General features: G+C 37.7%; 1 protein-coding gene across 2 annotated transcripts in view; it reads right to left on the bottom strand.

Annotated features, from left to right (window-relative positions):
- The window catches only part of atp6v1h (ATPase H+ transporting V1 subunit H), a 28455-nt gene extending 17315 nt beyond the window's left edge, over positions 1–11140 (bottom strand). Inside the window, exons 1-9 of one of the 2 annotated variants that reach the window (XM_084911997.1) lie at positions 11019–11140; positions 10166–10319; positions 7524–7623; positions 6857–6946; positions 6097–6210; positions 4683–4787; positions 3495–3554; positions 2406–2503; positions 375–567 (exon numbers count right to left, since the gene is read on the bottom strand). In XM_084911997.1, coding sequence (XP_084768123.1) covers positions 375–567; positions 2406–2503; positions 3495–3554; positions 4683–4787; positions 6097–6210; positions 6857–6946; positions 7524–7623; positions 10166–10269 — 864 coding nt within the window. In that variant the 5' untranslated portion in view covers positions 10270–10319; positions 11019–11140. The remainder of the gene's footprint in view (positions 1–374; positions 568–2405; positions 2504–3494; positions 3555–4682; positions 4788–6096; positions 6211–6856; positions 6947–7523; positions 7624–10165; positions 10320–11018) is intronic. The other variant, XM_084911998.1, reaches the window with a different exon arrangement.
- Between the last annotated feature and the right edge of the window lie 2022 nt (positions 11141–13162).

Raw genomic sequence — 13162 nt, 5'->3', positions numbered from 1 at the left:
CCACTACGCTTTCCAGCTAGTTGCTGTTTGGTGTCTATCATGTAGGCTAAAGTGCTTTGTTTTGTTTCCTGACAAACAGCAGTCAGCTGTAACAGGGGGACACGGTGAGACGGGTGAGAATCGACCAAACAATAAAATTGGGATAAGTTGCAGATTTATATTTCTGTTTGGGTTTGTGATCACCACAAGAGAACCCTTTCACTGTGATGCATTGTTATTTAATATATTCTAACTAATTGTAGCCAATCCACATACTTGATAGCTCTAGGTTTTCCCCAAAACAGAGGACAAAGGACAAAGACAAAGCACAGAGAAAATGCAGATGCAGTTGTATCAGTGGGAAACATACAATGAGTGAAAAATTCTCCACCAACCCTGAAGGCAGCCAGAATGATTCGGGTGACCTTCTCCTTGACAGACTCCTGGAGGATGTCGGACAGGGCAGGCACTACGTTGTAACGTCTCAACTGTTCACAGAGCTGAGGACTGAAGGCCAGGAGCCAAACACAGAAGATCATCTGGTACTGGAGCTGGAAGCCACACTTGTTGCTCAGCACTGCTGTGATGCTTAAGCAGAAAAACAATATAAATAAATAAAAAGTAAAATGGATCAAAAAAAGTGAAAAGGGAAAAAGACCAACGTTTATCACTGCTAGCTGTTTACTAATAGGAGAGCTTTCACAGCTGTGTCCCTACACGCTGCTCTTCCATTATCTGTGATGATGGCTGAGAATGACATGTTCAGTCTTTAAATAACAGAAGAGTTGTTCAAATGGAGAGTATGGTACTAATGATTACAAGTAGACAGAGTGTCATACATTTGCAGAAATAGCTGTAAAATGCAGAGATGTGGATCTCACAGATGTGCAATAATTATGTGATACAGATTAAGCAGTGAGGCATTAGTGAAAGATGATGGTAAATCATACATAATTTGTACCTTAAATTTTGAACCTTTCATGTTCTGTCTCACTCAGTTTTAGTAAGCATGAACCTGCAAAGTTCTCGATTGTTTGAATGGCAATTGTACAGTAATATCTGAGGGGGACTCTTCAGCACTTTGCTTATTTTTGGTCAGTTACAGACTAATTTGTAACAAATATGACGAATATGTTTGAAAGTACATGTGAAATTGTGTGGCTCTGAATTTTGTTTTGTTTACATATTAAGTTTCATTTATTTTCGTCAGGGCAGAGATTGCACCTTCTTCACAGCGGCACCAAAAGCTACATCAGATCTTTTTTAAACAAAATATAAACTTGGTATAGAGTCAGTAGTTAATTTTTCATGCTGCTTTGTGCTGTCTGGACTAAATTTTTCACCTTATAGTGTGTCTCTTATATAAATTAAGTCAAATGCAGATGATTAACAGCCAGGCTTTATACTACAGCCTTACTTATGTTTGGGTAAAAGGTAAGTCAGAGGTTTGCCCTACTGTGACTGGCTGTTAGGTTATTAGCTTATCCAACCATCAGACAGGCAAAGAGTCCTATCAAGAGAATAATTTTACATTGAAACAGTGGATGAAGTGGATATAGAAATATAGCTGAAAAGCCAGTAAAATGACAAAATTTCATGGCTCCTGCTCCTTCAAATAGGTGAATTTTCTGCTTCTCCTTTAAGTCCTTAAACTTACTTGATCGGAAGAAAAGTAGTGTGAAAACAAACAAACAATAAACCAGCTGCTGCACAACCTTTTCACATGTTTATATCATTAATTGCCTAACAGAGAAAAAGACATTTAGAAGACCAGAGAGGTTCTACTAATCGACTCAATCAGGAACCAAACCTCGATTATCGCATACAGGAAACTGAAGTGAAATGGGAACTTCAAAAACAATTATGCCATTATAAAAAAATTCCCATGGTACAGAACCTTTATCAAAATATGTCTGTGCCAACTATCCATCATCACTCAATTATTCAATTTTTAAATATTTTTTAGCAACTTTAAAGAACAACCTTTTCCATAAGCTCTTAGTCTTTACAAGATATTTAAGTCTCACAGTACAGCAGAAGCAAGATGATCACTGGTGACTCAAGGAAAAGCAGAGCAGACATGTATGAATCAGGAGGATGGAAAATTAATGAAGTTAAAACCTTTTAAACAGCTGAGATTACAACTATATTTTTGAAAAGAGCAAACAAAGTTACGATGCTTTAGCAGCAGCACTGTGTCATGACATCCTGACAGAGACACTCTACAATACTACTTTACATGATGTGACTGTCACTGTCATTATTCTTCCTTTCAGTGATTCTTTTCAATCTAACTAATGTATTTACAAGAATCCTAAGCATAAGCAAACCCATGATAAATCAGGAACTGTATTCATATTGATTCCAAGGGCTATTTCAGCAGCTTAACCAATGTTTAAGTCAACCTTAATACATGCTTCACTCACCAGTTAACTCCATCAGCCTCCACCCAGGCAAACCTATACTCATTGATCCTCAGCATCAGCTGGAGGCACCCAGCCACACACTGGACATACTGAGAGCTCTGCAAAAGACAGTGGCAAACATTTACTTAAACATGAACTAAAGCCTTAGCAGTGAAACCAGGAGAAAAAACAACAACAAAATGTTAGAAAGTCAAACACATTTAGTGCAGCTCTGAAACATGAAGAAGTTGATGATCAGGGACAGCACATTGAAAAAAAAAACACTCCAAACTTTGCATTACAGTCACCTTTCAAACCCGAGGCATCGCACATGCAGTCTTTTCATAGGAGTCCATCAACACATGCTAGATCACACACCAACAGTACAATACAGAGCAGCAGGAGGGAAAACGCTCATCACACCTAAGCAGAATAATGTAAATTGAGATTAGAGTGGAAGAAGCTGAGAGGAGAGAACTGATCACATTAATCTGTTATTTTAAAGAGGTTGGGTAGAAGCAAAGAAGTCCAGCGAGAGAAACAGGCAGCAGTGAAGAGAGAAGAGTGGAGGAGCGGGGGTTACCTGGCTGAAAATGCAGAGAAAAGATGACGATCAATTGTTAGATAGCCGTGTACATATTTCTGAGCATACTTATCAGAGTAATTATATTGTATTAAAGATATGAGATATAAAATGGTAGGATGCTGCTGCTGTGCAAATGCTTTTTGTATTTTTCCTTTTTTATTTCAATGTTCAGGGAAAGATGTTTGTCATGCGCTTTCTGTTTTAAAGAGAACTAGCTTACAGCATGCAATTTTCAATCAGACAGTTAAAAACAAACAGTGGCAGCAAACACCATGCCGTCTAAATGGAGAATTCTTTCTAAAAGCGTCTCATCAGCTGACTCATTTCTCCAACCATCTGGAATTAATAATGAAGATCTTGAATGCAGGAAGAAGATGGGGCAGAAACGGGGAGGAGAGAAAAGATGTGAAAGTCCAGTGACAGCTGACAGATGCCAGCTTGCACAAACCCAGCATTTTGGTTTCTTTAAACTCTTTGTATGGGAAGCGCCAGGATGGTTGAAGCTGCACTTCACTCATACTCACTTCACTGGGAGAAATAGTTCCTGCTCCAATGCTTGTTTCAGGACCTGTACCGTGTAGATTCTAATGAGAAATAAACAAAAGAAAGAGGTGCAAAATTGTTCAAAGGGATTCACTTCAAGCCAAGGTACAGAGGCAGTGGACTCTACACGGTATGTAATTCAGTGACAGCAGGTGCTCACTGATTGGTTGCCTGGCTGCTGAGGGGGAAAGGAACATCAAATGCAATTTCAGGAAGCAGTTTAAAAAAACTTGCAAAGACAGAACGTGTTAAAAATAAGAACAGTCACAAAACCATGCTGTTGTCAAAAGTTGGATATCTATAAAAACTGAAGACAACTTTGGGGCTATGCTGGAAATACTGGCATACAATGGAGAAACTAGATGTCGTTTTATCAGCCTACTCTTTATTGCATACATCTGCCAAAGCAACACTAGCACCTACAGAGCATCTGTCAATGGAAAAATCTCAAGGTCTGACAAGCCTGTTCAAACCCAATATGAATACATTATATTTCAAACAAGGCTTCCACTGTGAGCCCAAAAACAGAATAAAATGCAGACAAAATGAATAGGTGGAAATTATGAATTACTTTGGCTTTTTAGAGAGTTACACTCTGGAAAAAGGGAGTAAATTAAACCCCACAGGTGAAAGAGGATCCCAGTGTCTCGAGAAGCTGAGAGCCAATATCTGAGATGTTAATAACCCATGAAATGATTCAGGGAAAAAAAAAGTTGGAACCATTTCATGCAGCTCCAAAAATTGATTTGAACACTAATGTTCAAACTGAACCAAATCGAAGAGTGCAAATGAAATGGATCTTTACTAACCAGCATTATGAAATGTAATTTGTGCAATGATTTAAATATGATCTTGCAATATTCATACTGAAAATGAATGTTAACGAGAATAAATGTACTGTTTTAGTCACGTTCATGGTGTTTCTTAACCTTAAACATCAAGCAACCTTACTATATACTACTACCAATACCAGCAATTATACATACACGCAACAAAGAGACAATTAACTGTACAATAGTGTAGCACAAAAATTAAATACTTAAAGGTTCTTTCTCCACAAGCAGTTAATCACAATCTATGTGACCTTAAAAACTGAAAACAGCTTTAAAACTCAGATTTAGAAACTATTTTAACATTATATTTTTTGCAAACAATTACGCTTCATTTACCTGTGAGCTGAGTTGACTCTTGATCCAGTTGAAGTAGTAGTTCAGATCACTTCCTTCCATCAGATCGCGGCCCCAGGCAGCCAGCTTAGCGATGATCCTCGCCGCCTATTAAATGAAGGAGGATATTTTACATCCATATTGTCTGCTAGCAACAGAAATTTATAGAAAATCCTCAATAAAATATAAAGTACTGACAGATCACGGTGTATGTAATGTAAAATATGCTATTTGTTATATTACTGTCATACCAATATATTTTGAGGTGTTTTTTACCGTTCAAGTATTAAGATAAAGAAGCAAAGGAAATAAGATTAATATTATCCACAGCATTCTCTATGGGAGTTTACATATTCTCTGAGTCTGCATGTTTTTCCTGTGCATATGAGTTTTCTGCAGGTACTCCAGCTTCCTCTAACAGTTCTAAGACTTATATATTAGGTTCATTGGTTACTCTAAATTGGCTGTGTGAGATGGATAGAATGCACAGAATAAAGCACTGTATGAATGTATTTTCTAAAAATGCAGTGTGTCGTCTAAAGCAAATAGGCTGTAAGAATAGAAAAGCACTATATAAATGATCATTATATGATCTGGGCATACATGATGTGCGTAAAAAGGATTGTATATTTAATTTAAATTCAATTGAAATACAGAAAGGAAGTCAGAGATAAGCAGTCCAACAGGTACACACACATATATATACATACATACATACACACACATATATATATATATATATATATATATATATATATATAGCGCGCTTTGGGGTCCTTAGGGACTAGTAAACCGCTATACAAATACAGGCCATTTACCATTTTACAATGATTGAGGCCACAGCTACTGACTCATAAACAATTTCAGCTTGGTAAGTGTTCTGTGATGAGACCGAAACAATTTCAGTTCTCCAATTTCCTCTTGGCCAGGAGAGAAACGTCAAGCCTGTAATTTAAAAACAAGACTCAGCATGACAGTTTGATTGAGTTAAGTGCTGTGTCATAGACTTGGGGTCACATTAAGCCCACCTGCTGGATGCCATCTGGCTGGTATTCTTAATTAAGCTTTGCCCTATCATAGTACTCAGTTTGTCATTAGGTGGTCATTCTTTATTAGAAAAGAGTGGCAGCGAGAAGTCATTACATTTAATTGCCTGTTTTTAAGGAAAACGTGGAAGGTTGCTTTGTGAGGAATTATTGATGCCTTGCCATGATTAGAAACAGAGACATCTATGAAAAATGTATGGCTCTAAAAATATAATAGAATATACCAGCTAATTTAGAGTATTCTATTAAGTACACTATGATCCTGCTTTCCAAGACCACAAATGTTTTTCCGCCTGGGTCACCGTCCACTGTGTACACGTGCACAATTTACAAAAATTGTCTGGATGTGACTTGTTCTGTTTCTAACTCACCATGTGGACAGTAAAGAGATCCTGACGATTCAGCATTGGAAGGAAGTAGGACCAGGCGGTGTTTTTTGTCTTTTTGGCATAGTCGAAGAAGATGTTCACCCTCTGATGGTTCTCCTGCGAGACAATAAAAATAAAACTTAATTGGATGAGCTCTTGGGTTGTGCACATGAATACTAAACAACTGACTGCCTGACAGACAATCTATTTTATAGGAACACAATATTTTGAAGAAAATTATCTAATGTTAATAGAAACATGATTGTCCCATGATTGTACCTTTAATAATGGCTAATGCCATTATTAAAGGTTTAATCAGTTTTCTCCAGTTATCGCTGTAGCTGCTGAGATTTTAGTATTAGACATCTATTTTCCAGGAATGCTGCAGAACCCCTGAGATTTCAATCACAACTCTCATCAGCCAAGCCTCCAAATATACCACTTGTGTGTTTAAAGATGTAAATCTCTGTTTTCGTTTTCAATAATTACTAACCCACGCTTGAGTTGATTCTATAAGCCAAGCACAAGGGGGGCCTTTAATAGTTTTATTTTAGCTTTTCTAGAAACTTAGCAAGGCTAAGAGTGCTTCGAAAACCTAAATCACAAGTCTGTCTATGTGAGGGTAAAGCAATGTGACCTGTGAACCATTCACACCCTCTATATAAAGAGCATGAATCTCAGTATCTTTGTCTACATATATATAGATAGTAGGTTTGTACATGCATATTCCATTTGTCCCAGGTCAGTGGTTCTGTCTGTGTACCTGCAAGGTGTCATCAATCAGAGTCAGGATGTACTGGACCGTCTGCTCTTTGGAGATGTGAGCCATCAGGTTTAGAAAGGTCTTTGCACACTGGGCAAAAACAGAAAAAAAGCACATATGTATTTTAAAAATTCTGCACTGAACCTCTGAAGAGATCCAAGCTCAGGTAAACATAATGCAAAGCAGTGTGTCTGAAATAGATTGGTAGGAATTCAATTCACAGCAAGCTGCGATCTTACAGATAACAGAACAACACAAGCAAACACAAAAGCTGGTGCTGTCTTGTTAGTGATGGACACAGGCAGAAAATATATATTTTTTAAAAACAGGAAGTTGTCACATCAACAGTGATTAAAAAAGACATGTAACTTCAGTAAAATTGCACAACTATGAAATGCTACAAAAAAACTTTCAAGATTGCACGGTAAATGCTAAATTAGCACAGTGTTCAGCTGTCCAACTGCTTATGAAGGGAGATGATTAATGTTCATTGTTTTGATGTAATGCCATCATTTATCTGAAATGGCATAACTAAGACTCCTCACTGTGACTGGTTTTTGCTTAATCTATAAGGCTGAAAACATCTAAAAGAGGTGGTATGAATTCCCTGAATGTTAACACTGATGAAGCACATAAAATGGACAGACAGTAGAAAAGGACTCTATACCTGATGCCCCTCATTGGTCAGAATGACTTGTTTCTGATCAGAGCTGGCCACCTCAAACTTCTTGATGAATTCACAGTCCTCTGTTGAGATCATTTGACTCCTAAAAAAATCATGACATGATTTCCACATTAATACAAAGCTAAAATTGGACAAATGCAGCACTCCTAATAATTTGCAGTCTGGCTTTTGTAGTGCTCATACCACTGAAACAGCTCTTCTCCTTATTGTTTCTGTTATATCTGCTCCCTCTTCAGCACGTTTTGAGCACTTTTAAGGACTTTTCTTATTACTGCTACACACATATGTTTCAGTTGTATATTTCTTTTTATCCCCAAGAGGTTTCTAAGATTCAGATCACGCATGGGGGCTTAGACTCTATTAAAAGTTGGATGGCTGACAATATTCTCCAACTTAATAATAAAAAGTCCTTGTTTGTGCCTCTGAGATTTGAGACTAAAGTAATGGAAATTCTAGGTCCTCTTGCTATATCTTCTATCAGGAACCTGATAACACAACCTATAACTTTTGACTCAACTTTCACTCTGGATGCTCGAATTATACCTCTGGTTTGCTCTTGGTTTTACCGGTTAAGAAATATCGCCAAAATGCCTTTATATCATCAAATCTGGACTACTGTAATCTATTGTTTAATTCTAATTGTTTTATTCTAAGCACTTACATGTAAAACCATTACTGATTCCACTGCACTGGCTTCACATTAACTTTAGAGTCTACTTTAATATTCCTGCTCTGACTTTTAGAGCTCTGCATGGTCAGGCAGCAGTGTACATCAATGAACGTTTACATCCATACCACCCCAGCAGGTCCCTAAGGTCATATGATCAGGGCCCGCTGGCTGTGCATCACACAAGGCTGAAAATTAAAGGAGACAAGACCTTTTGCAACAGTTGCCCCAGACTCTGGAACGTTCTCCCACTGAGCCTGAGATTTGTGGACTTTTTGTGGATTTTTTAAGTTGTAACATTTGTGTTTTGAAATAATTTATGATATTTATCTTGAAAGTTATATTTTAAATAGCGCTGTCAACGTTAATCTCGATAAAATGACGTTAACGCCATAACCACATTAACGCAGCAAATCTCCGTTATGCTAACCGCGCTAACGCTGTGCAGCCCCCAGGCACGGGGCGATTGCTAACGGAGATTTGCCGTGTTAATACGGTTATGGCGTTAACGTCATTTTAACAAGATTAACGCTGACAGCACTAATTTTAATTCTAAATACATTTTTAATTACTTGGTACTGTAATGTGTGCAATGATTTGCTACACTCAAACAAAGACACTCACTGGAGGTTTGGGATTTGCTCAGTCACTAACATGATCCTTTGAATTGCAAGGGGCAACGTAAACAATAATGTCAACAGACCACAATATACCACATTTCCTAGTCAAGACAAAGCACAGCAGGTTCTGTAACGGTAGATGTTGTAAAAACAGAACAAAACAAAACAAAACAAAAAAACATGCCAATAGTGTGACCACACTTATTCAAAGCTGAATTAAATCTGAAGATTTTTTTATGAGTCACAAATCATCCCTTCTTTACTAACACATACTTGTTAAAAAAGGAAGTATCACTCAAGACAATGAATCTCAGTCCAAGAAAAGGAGCTTAGCTATTTTAGATTACAGGACGTAGCCAGCGCTAAGACCATTAAAGTATGCAGAAAAAAATAAATATTCATGAAGTGACAGCTCAGCTTAATAAGATTTTGACACACTAACTCTCAGGCAACATACACAACAACAACAAAAACAGAAACCTAGATTTAATTTCAGATATGTGGGGGCCACAAAGCAATATCGACAACTGAAGAAAATGAGACCAGGAAGCTAAACTTACACGTGAAAAACCTGCAGTCTACTGATAGCTACCATGAAAGTGGGTTATTTTTGTTTCCGATTTAGAACATGGTTACCCACTGTCTCAAAGCTGAGGCAACAGGGTTCAAATTCAGTCTGGGGCCTTTCTGTGTGGAGTGAATGCTCTCCCCATCTCTGTGTGGGCTCACTCCAGGTAATCTTTCTTTCACTGTTCAAAGACACGCAGGGGGTTAGGTTACTTGGTGATTCTAAATTGTCTGTATGTGTGAATGTGATCATGAATGGTTGTCTGTCTATCTGTGTCAGCTACTGAACAGGCCAATCCCAGTGTTTGCGGGCTGCATTAATATGACATGCAAGGTTATGTCAGGTTACAACTGAATAACATTACATTTAAGGGTTTCAGAGGGGTTTACAGTCACGATGTACCCTACCTACAGCATAGATTTCCCATTAATGCAAAAAAATAAAAAAATAAAAAAAATAATTATAAACAAACAGCAAAGAAAGAAAACCTTTGGATGTGGTGACAATGAAAGAGCAGAGAAATATATGTAATTGGTGAGAACAAAATACAAGACACACCTTCCAATATAATTTAGCCCACTACAATGCAGATACCATAGCTCGAAAGAAGATACACATATAGTCAAACAAAATTATGATTTACAGTGTCTCCGAAAATCCAAATTGCATGAGATTTGTAAAAGAAGAATTCCTGACAGAACTGTTGTGCTGAATTACATTATTTTACATCTGTATATTACCATGAAGTACCGTTGTAATATGAACTTACTGAAGGTAGGACTGCCAGTTGACCTGATTGGCCCGAACCTCAGCTGCTTTTGCAGCAATGATGTTGGTTGGGACCGCAGCGTCCACAGCCCCGCGAATATCCATGTTGTATTAAATCCCTTACAGTATATGTCCGGATAGAGATCCAGCACCACCTTATGAGAAACAGATTCAAATTCAGTACAGTGACACCCCCCTCCTCCCTTTTTTACCTACAAGCTGGAAAGTTGGAGAACCAAGAACAGAAACTACAACGCCTGGGTTTATGCTGTACTTCTGTTAATACTCAGTTAAGATGCTGTAATAGCTAACAGGGCTCGATATCTGTTTATAAAGCTCTTAAGCGAGGGCGAAAGCTATTTTATAGCATTATTCTTTCTTCGTGTGTGGATATATTAAACATTTTCGTGCAGTTTTATTGTTTTAATTTAAATGGCTAAACAGAAAAACAAAACCAGCAGCAGCAGGTCAAGCTAGGCAACTAGCTTGCCCAATGTCACATCAAGTCATACATTTGTCTTCCTGAGAGCTGTGATAAAACAACTTATGACATAGCTTTTGGCACCAAGCTGTGCCTAAACTGTAGCCTAACACGGTTTGTACAAACAAATATGTCATTTATTAACGTCAAAGGCGACGCAAACATCGTTAGCTTAGAGCTAACCGATTGCAAAACAAGCTAAGAATGCTAAGATAAGCTAGCTGTGCTAATATAGCTTCAAAGCAATTCTGTAAAAAGCCCACATTATAACAGCTACACCGGAAGCAAAATTCAGAAACACACTTTTTGCCCGATAAAAACTTAATCGATGCGTCAACGAACAACAGAGTATAAACTCGGTTAAATTTCTTACCCAGCTTCTGAGCTATATGAATGAACAGCTGACTGACTACAACACAGCGTCACGATCCGTCATGTGACAGTCAGTCAGTCACATGCACGCACTTCAGTGTGCAGTGCGGTCTTCAGAGCGGAAGAGGGTCAGCTTTTGTATTTTTGGATTACCACATCACCTTAGTGTAACAGTTAGGGAGAACAAGATGTAAATAAATGCCAAATAAGAATTGCCTATAAAAAACGAATACAGAAATCCAGAAAGTAGCTTTGTGTTTAATGCATACGTACATTAACTACTAACTACTACTATTAGCTACTTTTCTTCCTACTTTATATATTTGTTGTAAGGCAGTACTCGGGGGAAAAATTAGACTTTCTTTCTTACTGCGGTCGAAAGATGTAAATTTCTTTTTAGATTAGGAGTTTGTATTGAGACATATAGTGAGTTCTTTTTTTAATTTCCAAATTCAGCATATGTAAAGTATTTTAAATTACTTTCTCCCCAGTCATTATCATCAGTAATGTACTACCTACTTAATTACTTACTATTAATGCAACACTAACAACCCAGTAACATATGATACACTTTTGTTTTTCCTTATTGCAGTTTTGACTTAAGTGAGAAGTGGAGATTTGCACTGGAGGGAGGGCCAATGAAAGTCAGTAGACAAAAGACAAAATGCATGTGTGCGAATCAGAGGGAGAAGAAAGAGAAGAAAGCTCAACATGCAAGGCGTAGAGGTAGGGAAATTAGATGAGGTAAATATTTGGGATCAACCATCCAAGTAAGTGCACGAGACAGGTGAAGAAGCATCTCTAGGCAAGGTGGAATGGGTGGAGATGAGTGGCAGAAGTGATTTATGACAAAAGGACAGCACCAAGAGTGTAAAGCAAGGTTTAAAAGTTGGTAGTGAGACTTGATAAGATGTAAGGTTTGGAGACAGATTTCCAATGGGAATGACCAGGATGGACACGAATAGAAATGAACACATCAGGGAGTCAGCTCAGGTTAAGTGGTTTGGAGACAAGGGTCAGGAGGCCAAGATGAGATGTTTTGCATGTTTGGACATGTGCTAAGGATGGATAGTGAATACACTGGACAAAGGATCCTGAATATGGAGCTGCCAGGCAGGAAGAAAAGAGGAAGACCACAGTAATGATTCATGGGCATAATCAAGTAGGACATGCAGGGATGGGCTCATAGAGGACGATGCTAGGGATAGGGTGAGATGGAAGCAGATGATCTGCTGTGGCAACCCCTTAACAGAGCAGAAGAAGAAGAAGACTTAAGTGCTATTATTAATGCACAACTTTCACTTTTAAAATACCATTAGTTACTCACAGTTAAGCAAATCCTGATCTTTACAGTAAAGATAAAATATTTCATTTAATATTCTTGCATATTGGTTTTAAATTACAAATGTCAACCCACTGCCATTTACCGTGTGTTGATATGGGCCACTTAAAGAGTTTATTGTTCATTGCTTGAGCATGTTTTAACCTGTATTTCTTATTCAGTTTGCCATTGTATTGAGAGCTGTAGCCGAATTACTGAAGAAAAAGATTGAAAGTGCTGCCATCCTTTTGAAACACAGTATTTAAATGTAATTACAGCAGGTACTCTTTCACATCAAAATCCTCATTTATTCAAATTATTAACATATCAAGAAGATGCTCTATATCTGCCTATCTAAATAATTCAGGCACATGGTGGAAATTGGTGGCTCGTAAATAATTTATTACCCTAGTCATATGATAATATTTTGTCGTAGTTGCATTTATTACATTTCAGTTGACTAATGAAATCTAATAAACACAACCAAGACAAAGTTAAAAGCTTAAATATTAACACAAGAAAGTAGAATTTATAAATATAGACTGTAACATTTAAAATATTCCAGAGGATTGGAAATGAGAAGACACCAGCCAATCAATCACAATCAGCTTTGCTGTTGGCTGATGAGGTGTTTGAACTTTGTGGATTTGTGTGGATGACAGAGCACTAAAGTCAGATGAGAGCTCACACCAAAGACGTTAGATCTGTGTTGATCCATGCATGTCTGTAATAAGCACACAAGTATGACACATCAGAATCTTCTCAGTAAAACCCCTAATAAAAAGAGGCTGGCACCACTGTTGCCAGCAGATTGTATGCGTGCA

The sequence above is a fragment of the Perissodus microlepis genome, chromosome 18 (assembly GCF_051167445.1).
Source record: "Perissodus microlepis isolate ML-2025 ecotype Zambia chromosome 18, ASM5116744v1, whole genome shotgun sequence".
NCBI classification, from domain to species: domain Eukaryota; kingdom Metazoa; phylum Chordata; class Actinopteri; order Cichliformes; family Cichlidae; genus Perissodus; species Perissodus microlepis.
Note: the sequence above shows the minus strand (reverse complement) of the source record. Positions and strands in the feature narration are given on the sequence as shown.